The sequence below is a fragment of the Pogonomyrmex barbatus genome, unplaced genomic scaffold, assembly GCF_055798465.1.
Source record: "Pogonomyrmex barbatus isolate J1 unplaced genomic scaffold, ASM5579846v1 scaffold8, whole genome shotgun sequence".
Lineage (NCBI taxonomy): Eukaryota > Metazoa > Arthropoda > Insecta > Hymenoptera > Formicidae > Pogonomyrmex > Pogonomyrmex barbatus.
Genome location: NW_028297182.1, coordinates 5,420,606 through 5,441,651, shown reverse-complemented (window position 1 = coordinate 5,441,651; position 21,046 = coordinate 5,420,606). Strand labels below are relative to the sequence as shown.

Genomic DNA, 21,046 nt, shown 5'->3' with positions numbered 1-21,046 from the left:
TTTTGTGACTAATACCTTAACGAATATATTTAAACTACGGTCGTCGGCATTCCAGCTGTGATGGACTTGGGTTTCTCGCGAGGCAGGCGGCATGTCGAGGAGCACGTCGAGACGAGGTGGCCTCGCAAAATCTTGGGCCAGCTCGCGTGGTATCACCGAACGCGTATAAGTTGTATTGTTACCACCGCCAACGCCAACCCCGCCGCCGGCCCCCGCACCACTCTCCCGGCTCATACTCTTTACACCACCTGAAGAAAAAAAAGGAGAAATTCAGGTTTCAATCATTATTTACATTATTTACATTATTTCGTATTTTGATTAATCAAGTAATAATTATGCTACTGAAGTTATTTAAATGTTTTCCAGTATGAGAGTTGAATGTGAGCGTCTTAATCATTAGCGTCATCATTATTTTTTTTTTTTTTTTTTCCGTGAGCGATGACGGAGGAGCTTCTTCGAGAACGGAGAGCACGGAAGAGAGAGAGTGAATGTCATCTTGTGATTGAAGGAAATTAGAAATAAGATTCTGCTATGATAATAAGAATCTGCTAAGATTGTCAATCCTTTTCGACTATTGTTGTTATAATTATATCTCTATATGTGTATATGCTTTGAAAATATTCTTATATTTTATATAAACCGCGTTACATTCTCATATATATTACAAAGTGTAGCTCGCTATATTCCCATTTAAAGAACAACTTAATTTACTTAATAATTCCGTCATTAAACATTGAATGACTTAATTTACTTAATAATTTCTTCGTTAAACATTGAAAGAAAAGAATTCAAGCTTTATCGACTTGATTTGGCAGAAAATCAGATGCATAATAATAGGAAGATGACTTTACTATGTTGAGTTGACCATGTTTAAATTAAATTTCTGGCAAACGTGGCCGAATTTAAATTAAATTTGCCAAACGAGACAAATACATACAATTTAGCGATTAGATATTTTAACTCTTAAATATCTAATTTTTTAAAGTAATTTTATCTTTGTGGGTCTATCGCGTGGCTAATATTTAAGTTCAAATTCATAATTTGATTTTATTTCTTGATATTATAGACAAGTATTTCAATATGGAAAACAAAACAAAAGCTTAATTTTTTAAGCTGATTTGTCTCATACATTAGTTAATGAAACGGTTGACTTTTAAGTTATAACAATAATTGAGAATTCTTCTTACAATACCTAATTAATATTTAATATCGTTGTTCCAATTTACGTTTGGATATTCTTTCCTTTTTTAGATTCGATCATTGCGGATGGTAAAATAAATTATGTAGAAAATTTCGGAGGAATAAAATTGAACTCTAGTCAAGATTAAAAATAAAAAGATTTATTTTTATGTCTATCTGTTTCTCTATCCTCGCGACGACTTCGCATTTTTCTCAGTTTCTCAGAATTCCCACTCTTAATAAATCAAATTCCTGTTATCGACCTCTTTCGAAACAATTAAATTTCTAAATATTATTGAGGAGAAATGGTCTCCTCGATCGTTTGGCCTGATTACAATTTGTAATAAATACGGTGAAGGTCTCTGCGCTAACCTAACCGATCCGCTCGTATGTATGTTTTGTCTGATTTCTTATGTATACAAAATGAGAGTATACACGTATATGCTTGTATATACATGTGTTTCGATGCGACAAATAATTTCGCGAATATAATTGATACGAATTGCTATGAAGCAATCGCAGATAACGTAAAATCACGTCTCCCTCTCTTCCTATTAAAATTTTTGTGTACAAAAATATTTTAAAATATTTATTAAATAAATCTTAATGAGCTCATCAAAGTCAATATATATTTTGAAAGAAAAACAATATTATGATAAAATTATTTATAATTATTATATAATACGTACTGCTATATTGTACATCTGTGTGCACATGCACGTTTGTGTACAAGACAAAATTCGCATTCACAAATTAAATTATTTCTGAATGAAAAACAAGTCAAAAGGTTCTGAATCATTTTCTTTTCCGATGTTCAATAAAAGAGTTATTAAGTAAATTTTACTTTTAAGTTTTATCTAGCACTCGATATGCATCGTGCATGTTTGATTAACGATTCTGTGTAAAATCACATTTAAAATATTTAAAATCGATGATGACATTTAGCAGATATGGCCTTCTTATGAAACCGGATGGAACCGAAGAAAAATAAATTTGTCAAGCTTACGTGTATATGTATGTAAGCCAGTTCGATATATATATATATATATATATATATATATATATATATATATATATCAGACACGTTAAATGCGACAAACAAGTTTCAATAATGCGTGTTCGATATCGTTATAAAAAAAGAAAATAATCAAATAGGAATCACGAAAAAGCGACAACATAAGATTCATTTGATGGAATTCATATTTGTTTTATTTATGTTTTATTTTCCAATTGTCGAGTTATTCATATATGAAAATATTTCTTTGATAATAATGAAATAAATATGGAATAAATTTTATAGAATAAATTTTAAGCTAATTATAAATCTATATAACAAAAAAATTTCTTCTTATGCCTATAAGAGCTTATATATTTCAATAGAGAAATGAAAAATCTCTATTAAATTAAATATTAAATTTAAAGAAAGTATTTAAATATTTTATAGTGAAATAAATATGGACATGTGTAATTTTCTGATCGTATGATATGTTAAAATGTTACAATTTTTAATACATTTTATCGCGTTGATGTTGCAGCGATAAGTGATACTGCATGCATGCGCACGCATCTGTATGTATCATCGTGTAAATAATCTTGGAAAAGCAAAAGATTTCTTATCATAAGTAATCTCCAGCAAGCTATCTTCTCTTGCAAGTTTTCGTGTCGTTGGACATTTTCATTATCAAAACAGAAATGTAAATGTAGGATCATGGGTTATAAATAACACGGAATATTTTGAAGAAGAAAGCCTTGCCCTCGTCTTGATATAACATTTATCAGGAAGAAGTCTCATATGTCTTGAGGAAAGAAAGTCAAAAGGACTTGTTCGAAGCTCTAGCCGAAGGCATAAGTAAAATGAGGCGTGGTCAAAGACCTTGACCCTCGATTCCAAACGCTTCACGAGGCCATTTAACTGTCTAGGATGCAAAATATTCTAATCACGTAAATTCCAACTCGTTTATGAGTAAAATCTAAATGTTTTGTGATTTTCGATAATTAAAAGTACACCAACAATAAATATGTTATAACATAAAATAATGTATATTACATTTTTTCATAAGAAAAATTGTTCATTAGTAATTTTTTTCTTTACTTGCAAAAAATGTCAACGCGATATAATTTTACAATTATTATATTTAATAATTATCTAATAACTCTGTTTAAACAAAGAAAACTATTAAATTAATATGTTTAACTGATAATACTATAACGACTTAATAATAGTTTTGAAAATGGATGATAACGTTTCCGACTTAAACGTTGTATGAAAAGTTAAAATAGTATATAAAGTATGAAAAGTTTACGCGATTTTTTTTATTGTCTTATAGAAATAACTTACTATAGGTAAAGATATAAATATTTGTTATTTTGATCTTAACTTATTTTTATAATCATTATTCTTAAAAATTTCCAAAGAAATTATTTTCTTATTATTTCATACTGAATTAAAATCGGATTTGTCGTTTATAAGATAATAAAAAATTGATAAATCTTTGTTAATTATAATTTAAAGATAAAAACAACGATATAAATAAATATCAATTAATAAATATCAATCGATATCAATTTCAATATTAATAAATAATCATTTGAAAATATATTTCTGATTGTAGGAATCAATATCATGATATACGAAAATCGGCTATGTTAAATTTATTTAAGAGACCAAACGCTTACAATTAATTATATTAATTTTCATCAAAATAAATATTTTTTATAAATAACAGTTAAATAAATAAATAAACATGACGATCCATGAAACCGATGCTACTTCAGATTATAAAAAATTTTAAGCATACTGAATCGCGCAATTAATGATTTGGTAATGCCTTTCAATTCCTTTAACTGATTGTAAGGAAAGAAAATTTCTGTCTTTGCTTTAAGGCTTTTATTGTGACTTATGCAAAATCTTTGTTTTTCTGTAGAGCATGGCGCCTAACCTGAAATCTTTTGGCCCATGTTCATGCCCCGGTGGTGGGAGCGATGGTGTGGGTGATGCCGGTGGTGATGTGGGTGGTGACGGTGTTCCGTGCACTGCTTGCCGGCAGGCAGTTTATGCCTGTGGTGTCTGGTGCCGCAGGTGGTGGTGGTGGTGGTGGTGGTGGTAGTCGTGGTAGTCGTGGTGGTGAGGTGATGATGATGGTGATGGTGGTGATGGTGATGGCCGGTAGTCGGTGGTGCAGTAGGCACCACACCACCGTCTATTCCTCCCCCGCCGCCTCCGCCTCCGCCGCCGCCGCCGCCTCCTCCTCCTCCTCCTCCACCACCTCCTCCTCCTCCTCCTCCGCCGGCGCCGCCGCCGCCCCTACCGGGGCTACCACCGCCCCCGCCGCCGCCGCGGCCGCCTGCAGTACCTGAACCGCCTCCGGTACTGCCAGTCGCCCCGTTTCCGCGGCTACCGCCCCCGCTCACGCAACGATTCGCTTTGTACCTGCAATGCAAAAGCAGAACGAGGGCACGTTAATTCGTGTGCGTTTCTGAGGGACGGGGAAGAGAGGGCGAGAAAGGGGGACAGAGAGATTGATACGCGGGGCCGGGAGATCGATACGTGAGGAAAGTGATTTCGGCCGGGGGGGATGATTTTCACGGTCGGCGAACCCGCGAGAGCGATACGTTAAATGCTCACGAATACGTATCGTCGCGGGGGGAGGGGATGCGACGTATCGATCCACAACGTGGCTCGATCGACGATTCGGCGTTCGTTTACAAAAAAAAAAAAAAAAAAAAACAAAACAATATGACATATTTTAATCTCTTTTTATTCTAATTTTGAAACCTTAAAAAGGTTTTATATTAAATTATTTGTAATAGTAGGAGCAAGTGAAACACATCTCCATCGAATACGAGGATGCTACGTACACAGTTGTATTCATAATTAATAATTTCCTTTCTATATGGTTAGATTAAAAAGATCATAGATGGAGGATTCATGAATTGTTGCGGTCACGCATAACACAGAAAGATTTCCTGTCGATTTCGGCAGGAAAATCCCAGGAGCTTTACCCATCGTCCGCGCTTGATTTCTCTTTGCTCTACTTCGGATGGAGCCACCCAGAGGTTCGATTTCGCGGGGGGAAAACTGCCACTGAATTTTCGCACGGGAAATCACGTCGACGAGAGCGTGCCCCTGGATTTGGATAATTCGAGATGCGCGCTTCGTCTGCGGGCTCAGAAGAAAAAAAAAAAAAAAAAAAAAAAAAAAAACACCATGTCCGAGCTGAATCTCTCGATTAATCACGTTTTCCTATTTGCGGGGCTTTGCGGAACGGATTGCCGCGGCCGCGTATGTAGTACATGTAAGCGTGGGACGAATCGCGGAAAACCGATTAATTCTTCCTAGCGGATGAGATACACGCGAAGTGGCATTTTCATCAAGAGCCCGCAATTTCCGTACTATTCCCGTGTCCTTTCTTCGCCGTCGCTTGCTCATACCGAATATTTTTCAGAATTCCGCGCGCGTAATCACAAAGACCCGAATGCGCCTGGGAGCAAAGTGAAAATGTATTGAAAATAATATATTTAAATACAGTTACACATTCATATTTAAATATTTTCGAACATTATTTAAACAGTAATAATCCGATATTGCCCATCCGGTTTATATTCGTTGTTAAAAAAGTAAATAAGCAGAAAAATTCCGTGGAAATGCTTAGATATATGGACTTTATATATGTGTGTGTGTGTGTGTGTGTGTGTGTGTGTGTGTGTGTGTGTGTGTGTGTGTGTGTGTGTGTGTGTGTGTGTGTGTGTGTGTATCGCGTATAATAACATCAATAAATCGATTTAAGAGAGCTATGTCTTCAAATGTCCCTTTAATATTCATTAAAATTCACGTCATTAAAATTATGCGTAATATTAATCACGCGAAGGAAATCCGTGAGCGAGTACGCGTACTGCGAATGACCGCACTTGTCTAGTAATAAAGAACTATATCTTATCGTGTTATACGATAATCTAAATTCCTTGAAGTTTACATCTGCAACATTCTTCCCCGTTCCTTATAGGAGACACGTGTACAAAGATTGAATGTACGCATAATCAAGAGCAGTTATGCAAATGACTGAAATTATTTAATGCAAGAGTAAGAGTTTTTTTTAACATAACTATGTTAAATCAATCACGTTACAGTTACTCCGTGTAAATCGAGATGTAACGTAAGTTATTATTTTTATGAAATAATCTGCCTTATTTCATCGTGTTTAAGAAAAATTCTCCGCTACTTACGAGACGATATAATAAACAGCTTAATTGTAAATTCCTTTATATTCGCCGATCATTCAGGAATGTTATCCACTATTATCAATTATGAAATTTGCGCGACTGGCGATCTGTAGGCAGTCATTACCTCAGAGTGCGACAGGGTGTGATTAACATAGAAGCGAAGGTTCACGAACACGTAGAAATATCCGGATAAATGTCTATGACACTGACCTTCTGGCGAGGCAGGAATATGGGACACGATATAACAGAGCGGGCAAGGTTAACCGTGTACGTGATGATAATTTCTCACCTGCCTCGCGAAAAGAAAAGCGCCAAGAACAAATGAAGAATAGCGGTATGAACTCAACGCGGTAATAGGTACGTCCGCGCGAGTGCCAGAACGTAATAAATGTAATTTGATCAGGAATTCCGTTTCAAACGAGAAAGAACATAATACCTAAATCTCTCTCTCTCTCTCTCTCTCACACACACACACACACACACAAGAAAATATGATACGTTTTACAATTTTGTAAATATGTTCTGCTTTATTTTTACAATCTACTTAACTATATCTCCATTTTATTTTTACATTGGAGAATGCACGAAGGAGAGACGGTAATAAATTCCTGTATACGCGGTGAAAATTTCTGATTGGTTATACGAATAGAAATTAGAAATAATCTGATCCAATTTTTCTTCAAAGCGTGACATAACGTATGTTAACCGTAATCCGATCGTTCGTCGTATTCGCTGTTGTGCTGGTTTCCGGTCGCGGACACCGGACATTGACATCCTGAATCCGGCCGATTCAGTTTCACTCGCGATAATCAGCGTCAGGATAAAGAAACCCGATGTAAAAATTTATGAAAAATGTCTCTCTTACATCGATAGAGGTAGACTCAAGTTATACTAATCGTTATTAATGACCAAAAGTCACAAGTCATTTGAGTTACTGCGATATTAATCATCAAGAAGAATTGGCGCAGAAGGGAATAACAAAATGTCGAGACAATCCTTCGAGATTAAATTTGCTTATCTTCTTTCGAAATTTATATAAACATAGCAAGAAAGTAATTAACGACAATTACAGCAACGGCAGTCGCGATATGCTCTAGACGACTCGAGGAAAACTTTCCTTTGGCTAATCGTTGTTGTTTGTTAACAAGCCTAGTGTCTTGTGTTTCACCGTAAATTTATCGATCCGTTTGTTCGTCGGACTTTTAATGGAAAGTTTGGCGACGGCAAATTAGGCTTGCGCCTTGCCCGGAAAGACTCGACGAGCTATATCGCGAAAGCGAGTTGATGTTGTCAAGACAACTTTCCTAACTTGAGTTCTGATTTGAACACAGAAATCTACGTCTGGCATCTCTGACGTCTGGCAGCGCCGCCGTATAAAAAAAAAAAAAAAAAAAAAAAATAAAGAGAAAAAGAGAAAAGAAGAGAAAAAAAATTCATAAAAAAGAAATCCTACAAGCACTGTGCGAGCTAATGTTATCGATGAGTTATGAAAATATCCTTGGAAGCGACGATCGCGCCAAATAATCTCGGCCTCGAAGTGCCTTTCCAAATAATTGTGAAACATTCATAATTAATCATCGCGCCACGGCAAATGAATAAATCATTACGATTGTGTTGCCGCGCGGCGAGTAACAGGAAACGCGGTCGAGAAACCGCGAATTTAATTTCCCGCTGCGCGGGAAGTAAATGAGTAAGATGCCCTTTGAGCCACGCGGCCCGTTCGTGGCAGTCGTCACGGTGCTGACCGCTATAGAGCAGGCGTTTCATTTCAAGTCCATTAATGGCATTTATCTCTCTTTAACCGCGGCGGACCTCGTCGGGAGCGGGAGCGATATCGCCTTGAGTGGGTACAACGAGGAGAAAGTACTGAAATCGACTTCCTCGACGTTTGCCCACCGATTCGGCCAATTAAAACACCCGGGACAATAAACAAAAGCCCGTACTTGATTACGTTGCTAACGTTATTTACTGAAAGTTACATGTCAGCATGTAACACGGGGACTCTGTTACGATAATTAACAGCGTTTTGAAACGCCTGTTAATCTCAGTGATGTTTAACTTCCAGTCTTCTTGTAGGTAAGAATAAATGAAAACGAAAAGAGTTCTAGCTTTTATCGGATTAATTCGATCGTAGAGCTTTTAGAGCGCACGACAGAAGTTTTTTTTTTTTAACAAAAGTTTGAAAGTCGGGTGCATGAGGTGCGGGACAATTGTTCAAAGGATTGTCCGTCGAGAAAAATCTTTTAAACAGAAGTAAATCCACGGTACAGATATAAAAATTCTATCGTGCTCGGTGCTCTTTTATTTTCCGCAATTAAAAGATTTCCTTAAAAAAGGTGTCCACGGGATTAAAAAATTCTTAAATTATTCACGCGTAAAAAAGTCCGTGTAAAAACTCGACTCGACGTTTGTTTTCGGGCGACTGTTAATCGGTACATCAAACGATTAATTCGCGCGCAGCAGAAACTCGCTTGGAAATAACTTCTACAAACGGTCTGGACCAAACGGCATTTGATTTCGAGACGAAATACGAGAACCACGTCGGCGGTTCGAACGCTATGGAGGCGCTCGACCGGCGGCGGTATTGATCCGCGGGGGTCACCTTTGCCCCACCTCGACACGGGACCAACCTCCAAATCCACCCCTGCCCTGCCCTTCAGACCCTCGCAGCCTCGAGTCCTCACGACCGACGGGCGCGCTACCACGAGCTCCTTCTGTAAAAGAGAACCAAAAAAAATATCCTGGCAAAATTCCAACCTGCGTTCGAGATTTCTCCTTACACGCTGATAAGAAAACCCCTTGAAAATGTCGGGATTAAAACATATAGTCAAGCATATACGAGACAGCAGATTCACGTGAAAACACGCAAAAAGCTTACCTACTAAACGAACATGTAAAGTGCAATACTCTATAATTTTTAATTTCGCAACCTGATGTTTATCGCGTTAATAATAAAAGAAAATATGCGAAATTCAGAACACCATCCTATTAGGTTTAGAGAGAGAGAGACAGGATTTGGATTATGAAAAGGTTCGCTGATGATCGATCGAGTCTCTTTTGTATAATGACAATTCTTTTTCGCTTTGACGTAAAGCAGACGGTGTAATACAATATTCGCTTTTCGAAATTACGAAGAGTCTAGCGACGTAACATCAATGTTTTTTCGAAAACAAACATTCGCACGCGAATGTCTGATAAATAAAGATGTGCCCCTACGAGGCTGGCTGCAACTGTTGTAAGGTCTTGCAAACGTGCACGTCTGTATGGCGAATAAATATTTGCTACCAACGCGATGACGGAGATGCCGTGTTAATTGTTAATTTACAAATTCTCGCGCGCTCGTTCCGTCGCGGTTGCGTAAATATTTAGCATGTACGTCAATGGGTATTTCGTTTCATGCAACGTTTAGTTTAACGTCGCGCATCGCGGAATTCATATTTTCACGCGTACAACAGTGATTCGTAATGGTTCGCGAAGCACGCTTACAGCGATTAATTTATCAATTAATATTCATTTCAGAAAATCATTTGTTGTTTATAAATATTAATGGACGATTCTACTGTAATAATCCTTCCACTTTCGCACTTTTGCGTTTCCAGAGAGAAGTGCAATTTTATATATGAATAAAATTGAATGGAAGAGCGCTACTTCTCTCCGGATACGGATCTCTCACCCGAAGAAAGTGAGGGACATTAAAACTCACCTATGTGCGCGATAACTAATACTCGCGAGGGAAGTTCACTCTGGCGAATTTCTATGAAGACATTCAGCGATTATCATCATCATTAGACTTGCTCCGAATACGCTCCGAGATAGCGGATAGCGCGACTTGCCATTTATTAATAAACATATCCGGAAACACGTCAGCACTCGGGGAGCATGAATTTAGAGTAATCATAATCGCACGTTCGTGTGTGTGTGTGTGTGTGTGTGTGTGTGTGTGTATGTGTGTGTGTACACTGTAGGTGTAATCACCGTTGCGTGGCTTGGCTTAATCTTTACGTGATTACGACGTTGTGCTCGAGGAGACGGGATATTTCGACGATTATCGACGACCCGCGGCCGCCGGGCTGTGTGTGTGTCTGTAAATAGAAATTTTTCAACAACGCTCGAGTGCCCCTCCGGGGGCGATCTTTTTTTTTTTTTTTTCTCCTCCTATCGGTGATAGGACGATCCCGCGCACGGAAAACGCGCACCGGGAAACAGCAGGATGGATCGACCAAACATCCACCGTAAATCGTGCAGCCGGTTAGCTCATCACGCACGGCACACCGACCAGCCATCGACAAACCAGTTGCCAACCGGTACTAATAAACTCTAACGATGTAGATGTCAATTGCGTTCAATGATACTGAAACGATGCGTAATGCATCGCCGTTGCTCGGTGAGCGACAACGTTAAAAACAACCGCGTAATATCTGGAGCCGATTCGAAAATTATACACTATTCGTTGAGACAGATTTGCAAAAGTTCGTTTTGTCTGATTAGTAGAGAAATATCATAAAATTATCCCGAAATGTTATCAGCATGACGTAAACATACGGAATACACATATTATATTTTCTCAATGTTTCCCTCTTCTCTTTAAGGTGGGAAGGTCCCTTAAAGCTCTAACACGTTCAGACTTACCGCGCGACTTATTCGCTTTGTTTCCCGGCGTTTCGCATCGGGAATCCTGATTTACATGACAAAAATGCTCGAAGATATTACTGGTTCCGTTCGATTGACGGTCCGTCGCAACGTCCTGAGCGCAACCGGCAGCTAATAACGGCCATTTACACTTAGCAGTCGTCGGCTTAGCTGTGGCACAGCTGACGACTTAGCCGGCGGCCGCCAACACCTGTTCGCCAGCTGCGACGATAAAGGTTCGATAGAAACGTTCGCGTTGGCCTACAGTCTTTCTCGACAAAATGGAGTCCTTTGTCGTGCGCATACGGGCCTTTCCTCGCTCCGACGTTTTCGACGCGCCGCGCCTTTTTAGAAGTCTTTTCGCGTTCTCCCGACGGCGAACGGCGACGGTCCACCGCGAGAAACAATGCGGCTCGAAAGTGGCTGGTAAAGTCGTCGCGTATATATTATAATCGAGTCGGCTGTCGCTTTTTATTTTCGGCCAGTGTGAAACGGGCCGTTGAGACGAACAATAATTTCCCGCGGTACGAGGCCCGCCTAACGAATCGCGCTTTGATCATGCGGGACTATTCGTTTCGATGTAACTGCCATTGAAAGGAAAGAAAACGCGGACGATTGTTGCGTGCCGTGAAATATCGTTGGCGCTGCGTGCATATATTGCGTTAAGTAATAATGTTCCAACGTACGTTAGGAACGGTCAGCGAAATCAATTACGTTCAACGGAGAAATCACGAGATTTGGGAATCGAATTTTTCCGTTTCTTGCGGACTCTCGCCCCGCGAGATTAATTATTATATATTTTTATAAATATTATGTTTCAATTGAGTTTTAATTCAAAAAATTTATTCACAAAAAAATTTAATTGTTACAAAGGGAGAATATATTGTAAAGAGAATTGGAGCGACCACCATGCAATGTAGTCGGTAAATTTCATATGCGAATTTCATAATATTTATCTGGGATATTGCGAGAGTTTTATATATATATATATATATCTAAAGAGATATATAATATTTTATATATGCGATGCATGCGTTCGATCGTTTCAAAGACTCGCGTTTAGAAGCCTACTGAAAAGATCCGACGTGATACAACGGTCAGATCATCGTCAACGATTTTTTTGTCTCCGCTGAGTCGTACGACTTGCTTGGCTTATTAGAGGAGCCACGCCCCGTTCGTGAATTCCAACATGATGGGCAGTTCTCGATTTGATCGAAGTCAAATATCGGGGCGGCCGTTGGTGGCTTCTTTCCTGTTTGATTCCTTCGGTGCGAGGTGAGATCATCGAATTCGCCTAGCAACGCATTTAGAATCGGCTTGTGCAAATTTGAACTTTGAATTTGCACCTTTGTAATGCGCGCGATTGTTTCTTTTACCAACGTCAAAAATTTGATAGCTGTGTGTTTGTAAAAAGAAGCTTTGTAATTATAAATTATAATTTTAAAAGCAAATATTTAACCGCATGCTATTATTTCTCGCACATGTCTTCTTCCTTGGTTGCTCATTATTGAATATTATTGCGCAGCAATATTGAAACTTGTGATTTTCAGAAAAAATATTTTAATTTCCATCACTAGTCGTTACAGCTTAAGAAAATGTTTTTAATTCAAATATAAGAATGTATTTAATTCCACGTTGCATTAGATTGCAAATAATTTATTTTCCAAGTCTTAGATTATTATATAAGCAAGTGTTTATGTAACGATTCATGTTACTTTATCGTGCCACATTACTCATGCTTCTTCTCTTCAATGAAATTTTTCAATGAGCAACGGGTCCATGATAGATTCAGCTCCATTTTATCGTCACTTCCGCAGTTCCCCGAAGTCGATTACATCAGAGCATCGGTCTCCATCTTGAGGACGTGTTTGAAAGTTACACGGGTCAGACGAGTCTCGTTTACACGCTCATCCTAGTCGAGAGTCGCAGACAGAAATGACAAATGACACTATCGTTATAACACATTTAGTTTAGTTCGTGTCTGTATCATTTGTAAAATCACTTTGTGTCACGCATATGTAATCCTTCCGTCATTTATACGTGGGGAAAAAAAATTGGAGAATCAGTTCGAAAATGTGTAAATTTTCCAAGTTTATTTACGCGCAGCTAAAGAAACGGAAGGAGGACTGTTGTTTTAAAGATGTAAAAAAAAAAAAAAAAAAAAATCCCTATAGTCTTTCGCTCGATGCATATTTGCCACATGATCTGCATGAATGTAGCCGAGATGAAATCTAAAGTTTGTTGAGTCTGGTATAACGGCTCGGTCGGAGATTTAACCTCGCTAAAATTACATGTGGACGTGCTGATTTATGTAAACAGGGACGCGCAAGCTCAGTCAAAACTTCAGGGTGAGGTAACTCGTTGTGATTTAGAGATAATATCTAGTCGCACTCTCTCGTTGTAAAGTAGCATACAAGGTGCATATACCGTTGCATGCACGGTGCTGACGGGCTCGTGTTGCAGATAAACGACAGGCGGTTGTATGAAGATAAACGACACTCGCTAGAAGAAGATATTTCACGACGTCTGCATGCACGCGCCAAGTAACACAGGACGTGTCTCAGGACGGTTGAAAGTGTTACGACTTCATTCCGCATGAGATGCACTTCTTATGCCGGCCGGTCCCCCTCTTGTAAAGTCATTTACGCACAAAGGCGCTCAATTAATTCTCAGAAACAAAAGCGCCAATCACTCTGAATGAAACCTACGCGACTAAAAGGAGCTCTTGTGCGCCGATTTCACAATTAAATTACGCGTATATATCAAACTTCATTTCGCCTCCTCTTTTCTTTTATCTTTCGTCTCTCACGCACGCAAAATGATTATTAATTAAAATGTCCCAGTGACGCATCGACGATAATAATATTCAATTAAATTACGTAATTCCAAGTTTCTAAGTGGAAAGTACAAAATCATTATAGAGACAAATTTCAATAAACCCTCTTCTCTTTGATCCTATTGATTTTTTTGGTAACATTTTTGTTGTTCTTGTAAATTTTGCTTTTCTAAGCAAAATAAAAATATACTCGTCGCTCTTTGGAACAAATCTTGCCTTTCTAATTCAAGAATCTCGTTGCGTTGACAAATATGAGCGTTTTTTTGAAAAAAATTCGAGATGAAAAATGTCCCATGTGTCGGTTCCAACAAAATATATTAGATGCGGTGCGTGCTCGTTCTTCAGCATGATCGATGTAAATCGGCGGACTCGCCGTTCTGTGTTTTGTTTATCGTCAAGGTCTAGATCAGCGCATCTAGACCTGCCGATGAGTGGAAGCGCGCTTTCCAATCCTTTTCCTTCGGCCGTGCCGCGAATGAGCGATCGCTCGCGACTCCCACCAGAATCGACGGCGATCTCAATGACGAAATCGAGAACGCGATGGCGGGAAGATTTCCTCAAGGTCTCGTCGCGGTTCCGAAGGAAAAAACGAAAGGCAAGAACGGATCCACGTTCCGCAGCTTCCCTCCGTACGCACGCATGCACGCACGCATGCACGCACGCACGCACGCACGCATTTTTCTCGCGGACGCGCACGCGCAACGACGAATATCTCGGTTTTTCGCCGCAGAACTGGTTCCTCGAGATGATGTCCTTGGAGGACGATACTCCCGCGAAAGTGCAAAAATGTATTGTACGACGCACCGTGTTTTTCAAAGAGAGCAAGAAAATCTTAGAGAATGGTCAAAGCTCGAACTTACAATTCTATTTCTTACCTGATGATGTGAAGAAATTTAACCCTTCTTTAATCAGATGATTTTTTTTTTAACGTAATTATTCGCGTAGGATGTTTCTGATATACCTCAACATTACATCTCAATTTTCAATATTTTTAAAATAATTTACAATTAAATAAAGGCTGATAATATTTTATATATTCTTTAGATAGAAATATAATAAATGAAAAAACTTTTTTTAAATTGTGAATTGCTAACAATGTGCTAAATATAATTAAGATATAAATAGCATAATATATGTGATAAATTCAAATGTTACTAAAAAATTAAGTATGTTTTAATCAAATTTTGTTAATATGCAGAAATATATATATATATATTTCTGCATATTAACAAAATTTGATTAAAACATACTTAATTTTTTAGTAACATATATATATATATATATATATATATATATAATACTCTGTATAATAAATACTCTATAAGACCTCCATTTTATATATATATATATATATATATATATATATATGAAGATCTTACAGAGTATTTTTGATACCTATGTTAACAAATAAATTTTATAAATTACACTTATTTTGTATAACATTGAAATATAGCGTATCTTTCTTATAAACAAATTAGAGTCAAGTGTTATATTAGATCTTATTTATTTTATTTAATCGTATAATTTATTTAATTAAATCATATTTATTTGATTTATATTCTGCTTTTAAAATCATCTTTATTATTTAAATTTTGGTTTAAAAACATTTTGATTGTATTAATATTACTTTTCAATGTCTACAAAAGATCAATTTATATTTATTGTTTAAAAGTTATAATTGAGGTTATATTGTTATATTACTGATAGTATTTGCTGGAATATGTATTTTTTAAGTAATAATATAAAAATTAAATTTATTTTTCCATACTCTGATAAATGTTACATTATTATTCATGTGAAGGTGTTTGAAACATCCCACGTTATTTTTGTATTGCTTTTTTATCAAATGCTCTTTTATCTATGTGTAACAGTTGAAAAGTAAATAAAAGCATGTGTTTGACAAAAATATTTTTAATCAGTAAACAGAGAATTTATAAAACTGGGATAAAGAAGAGCAGTAAAGAAGAGTTAATGAGACCAGGAATAAAAATAACAAACAAACACACGTGTTTAATAAACATTTAATACATGTAAAGAAAAAACCCTATATAAAAGAGTATTGCAATATTGCATAACACTTACAAAAAAATAAACTTAAAATCTAAGAAGATAGAAAAAGAAAAAAAATTTAGGCTCAATCCAATATTGAAATGCTTTGGACAGTATATTTTCAATAATATATACTTTTCAACAATATGTATAAAAAGATAAAAAATTATTTAATCAATATTTATAAACGTTTCAAAATTTTATTAATTTAATTTTACTCATGAATGTTAAAAGGATTTTATTAATTTACTTTATTAGTTGATTTTATTAATTAAATATTGAGTGAAATAATGAGTGAAAAGTTCGTAAGTTTTTTTTTAATTGTACACAATTGTACACAGAATCCATAGATGAGTATTGTAAAACTACACGTCGCTTGAGGCTGAACGAGAGGTAGTGATAAGAGCGACGATTATCTTATGTAATTTAACTAGAGCTATTTGCGTCAATACGAGACCGCACCTTGGCATAAGTCTGGAATAAACCATCATGCAAGTTATTCAAATAAATCAAACATTAAAGTGCTGAACCGCGTTGCTATACGAAAATAAAATATTAAATAATATATTAAATAATATAAATATATTATATATATTAAAATAATCGAGAAAACAAACACACATGTATAAAAAAAAAAAAAAAAACATTTTGTTCATTGATTATGATCTTGTGGAGATGATTATTTTTGCCATCCTCATTGTTAGCGGAAAATATATAAGGTCCGCTATGTCGTCACTCGGAAGAGAAAGTCTTCAAGGGGAGTAAGCTCGTCAAGAGAGATATCCAGCTTAGAGAATTCGTTATCCTTATTGTTTCTCATCGAATGACGACCGCAACGACGACAATGAGGATGACGATGACAGTCGCAACGTATCAAGCATGTGCGTTTATCTCCCGGCTGGCGCCTTTCGCTTTATTACAGCGCAATGCGCATCGCGGACGGTTCAACGACCCGATTTCTGTGTGTGATCTTGCGTGGCCTTGAAAGACAGGCCGGATGTTGCGAGACTGACAAAGAGGTTTGGCACTACTACTAGAAAGAAAGAGAGAGACAGAGAGAGAGAGAGAGAGAGAGAGAGAGAGAGGAGAAGAGGGAGCTGAAAAGAGGGAGAGAGAGGGAAAGAGGGACAAGTCACGAGCAACCTATGAAAAGTTCGAGGCCGCCATTGGCTTCATGAAATATCCGAACAATCGAACAAGGCATATCTGTATGTTGTATCAATTCGAATTTCGACTTTCGACATAACAGCCGGCATTTTTGATTTTGATACGCGTCATAAAATTTTCTTCATATATATATATATGTATATATATATATATATATATATATATATATATATATATATGAAGATACACACACACACACACACACACACACACACACACACACACACACACACACACACACACGTGTTAAAAATCGAAATGATGGATTTATCTCTGACGTATATAACCGAAAAATCTGTCGGTTATACATCAGAGATAAAAAAGAAGATTAGATGTAACTAGAATAACAAAAATTAATTTAAAGAAACAGAGATTAGAAGCCGAAAAATATTTTACAATTATATAATTTTTTTTGAGATGTGCATAATGATGCAAATTTATATTAACGTAAATCTACGGAAAAGAATTTTACTGTAAAATAATACGTTGATACGTTGATACGTTGACGTTCATATAAAAATTTATGTATGTATTTGTTATTCTCTTTCCACTATATATATATATATATATATATATATATATATATATATGCGGTTCGATTGCCAAGGCAAAATCCAAAAATAAACCAGATGTAAGAATGCTTACACGCTCTTGCTGTTTAATAAATAAATAAATAAATTTAATATATTAATAAAAATGTGAAATATACGTAGATATCGTAATGCGTTAAAAATGTAGTTATAAATTAAATATTTAATTTATAATTTTTATCTCGTCAAGAAAGGATCTCTTGAAAACTAGAAGAAAAGGAAGAAAAAAGTTATTATGGACGCCAAAGTTAAAGATCAAAGTTATTATGAACGCCATCCGTGTAAATTATGCGTTATCTGCATATGTAGACAGAAAGAAGACAATTTATTATATGTTTATAGCTTTCAGGTTGGTTGTCGCGAACGCTATATAATTAATCTTTTATCTACACAGATAATGTTGTCTACAGCAGATAAATGCTTGCTGATTAGAAGAAAGTTTCCCGTGCAGTAAAGTCACAGATTTAACTTGCAATTTGCATCTGCTTTCAAAGGAGCCGAATCGTCGTCGACGAAGGACAAACGAAAGACAAACGCTTTCTCTCTCCGATCAAATATTTACAGCCCTCAGCGGCCTAATTTCTCGCGTTGAAGGGCGAAGGGTCCTACGTGTACAGGGTTACGAACCTGCGTGTATTTGAACGTGAAGAAAAGCGGAGAAGCACGGGCAGACAATGAACAATCGTACATTGTTACGAGTTATAGCATTGTTACTCCACCGAGCTCGGGTCCCGTGTTCACATAATTAGGCTGTAAACGTTTCAAGACAATCACCATTGTTTTCCGTCTGTGCCCTCCTGGATTAAGGTTCCCCGCTGTCCTTTGCCAGTAAAACGAGCGCTTTGGGATACTTCGAAAAAGGAATAGATTGAAATGTACATAAATTCCAATACACTGAATATTATTTTTCTATTCTTAATACTGTTTTAGATGTAATTAATTATCGCGTATCAAATCATCAATAATTGAATATGGGTCATAGGTTCCACTAATTTATTCATGACCTTTCCCTTTCGTGTATTATTTCGTGTTTAAAAAATTATAAAAATATTCAATAGAAGCATTATTACATAAATAAAAAATATTCTAATATACTGGTTATAGCAATTCGTGTAATTTTTTTTATAGAAATATTTTATAGAAATATTTTTGAAATCTTCTTGAATAAAGAGCCATAATATTATCCAAATTCGTTTTGTCTAACAAAATATACATATCGCGTAGTAACCTTAGTGTCGGTCCACAATAGGTGATTTAAGCTTTAAGACGTAAGAAATTGACCAATTATAATCGAATATGAAAAGAATAATCGACTATGATTGGTCAATTTCTTACGGCTTAAAGATTAAATACTTATTGTGGACCGACACTTAGATATTGTAATTATCTGTCTTAAATTAATAGTCGTGATTATTAAATTAGATAATATGATAGAAAGAAACTGAGACGAGCTAAATCTCTGATGATAACCGAGAAAGATTTAATCCTTAGTTAACGACATATGATAGCACGAGAGCTTTATCTCTGCCACTGTTTCCAAAGCCTATCGTGGGTTTTTATTTCCTCCGAGAGAAGAGCGCATCTCTTTTCAAAATATTTTTTTTTTATTATATCGTCATGATACAATTTCAATATCATTTTCAGTGACTCTGATAACAACGGAAAAAATATGAAATATAAAAATATGTAATCGTATTCTCTTTGGTTTAGCGATAGTTAGGGATACGTGTGTTTGGATTGAGACATCGCGAGATGCGGTGGAACAGATAGGAAGGTGGAGTGGAAAATCGCGGGATGAAGAAACGGATGGGTGGACGGACGGACGAACGGGCGGACGGAAGAGTGCGCTGCATGCGGTGAAAACCCCTCTCGTTTCTTCGCGCAATGTGACGCGACGCATCAGTCCGGGACCATGTAGACTGCACAGAATGGAGAACCGGGCGAGAGGAGAGGTGGAAGGTGAGAGGTAGCGGAGAAGATAATTTATTGTTATTCTGGATGGTGCGTTCGATGACGCTACACATTCCCCCAAGATGGCTGCCACGTTGGGAAGATAGAAAAGAGAGGGAAAGAGAGAGAGAGAGAGAGAGAGAGAGAGAGAGAGAGAGAGAGAGAGGAGCTCTCTCGAGGAGACGCGAAGAAAAAGAAAAAGAGAAAGATGGGACAGTTATAAAGCATGGGAAGAGATACGTAGGAGGAAGAGGGAAGGAATATGAACGGAGATGAAGAACAGGGAGGGGTGAGAGAGAGAGAGAGAGAGAGAGAGAGAGAGAGAGAGGGAGGGAGGGAGAGAGAGAGAGATATGCTTGGTAGCCGTGACCTTGTCTGGTACCCGGACCCCACTGTGGTGCGCCTTGGCTTGCACACACATCCTTGGCACCCCACCATACGGTACGAGGTGGGAGGATGGGTGGGAGATGAATAGGGAGAGAGCGAGACGATAGAGAGAGAAAGGGAACGGGAGAAAGAAACTCGTGGGGTACGTACAAGTGCAGACACGGCAGCAGGCGTATTCGTCCACTCATTGTTACCTAATTTAATGAGTAAACCGCCGAGCACGTGTCGGTGAGTACCTCAAAGCTCGTTAGCACGTCCATCGGCGTGAAATCACGAGTGCGCTTGCCCGCTCGTGAGCAGGGAGAGCGGGCGGATGTATTCGCACTCGGCGGGACCGAGAGGGAGTGCGGAGCGGATATTTTGAGAAATCCGCGAGCCGAGACGGACAAGACGAAACTACGACAGAGTGTTCGCGCAAGATTACCCGCCGTTGCATCGCGCTGGCCAGGAACGTACGAAGGAATGGGGGAATTGTTCGGCGAAATAGGTAGCGTGTTTTCTGGCATGAATATATCAACCACTGTATGCATAACCCGATTGCGTCAATTACCGTACAATTATTGTACAACAATTATAATAATATAATTTATTATTAAATTCATATTCAAACTCATGCGAGTTAAAGATTTAAGTTCTAAAATTTAAAAACTTCTGTAACATATTCTGTTTATGAAGATACAAAATAAAAATAAGGAAAATCAGTATAAAGATTACATTTCGTGTTATGTCTTAATAAACAATAATAATAAATGATAATAAACCAGATTAAATCATAAATTTAAAATAGCTTTTCGTAGAAAGCTGCGATTCTTATTGTGTATGTTATATGTAAATATTGATGTAAATGGCAGGCAAGTTTATCGTCGTTGAAAATAGATAACTGACCAATGCTATTATTACAGACTGATTTAATTCAACCGGCATGAATTTTAAATTAAGTAAGTTTGTGTTGAATCATCTTCGAAATGGAAATTTATTTTTTGAAATTGATTTCGCAATAAATACTTTTAATTTTAAATAAATATCTAATTTTGTTTGA

The 21,046-nt window shown here is 37.1% G+C and overlaps 1 protein-coding gene across 5 annotated transcripts in view; it reads right to left on the bottom strand.

Moving 5' to 3' along the window:
• The window catches only part of LOC105427769 (uncharacterized), a 138,512-nt gene that overhangs the window by 14,166 nt on the left and 103,300 nt on the right, over window positions 1-21,046 (bottom strand). For all 5 annotated transcript variants that reach the window (XM_089083771.1, XM_089083772.1, XM_089083773.1 and 2 more), the window contains 2 exons: window positions 4,119-4,609; window positions 16-248 (listed from right to left, as the gene is read on the bottom strand). In XM_089083771.1, coding sequence (XP_088939897.1) covers window positions 16-248; window positions 4,119-4,609 — 724 coding nt within the window. The remainder of the gene's footprint in view (window positions 1-15; window positions 249-4,118; window positions 4,610-21,046) is intronic.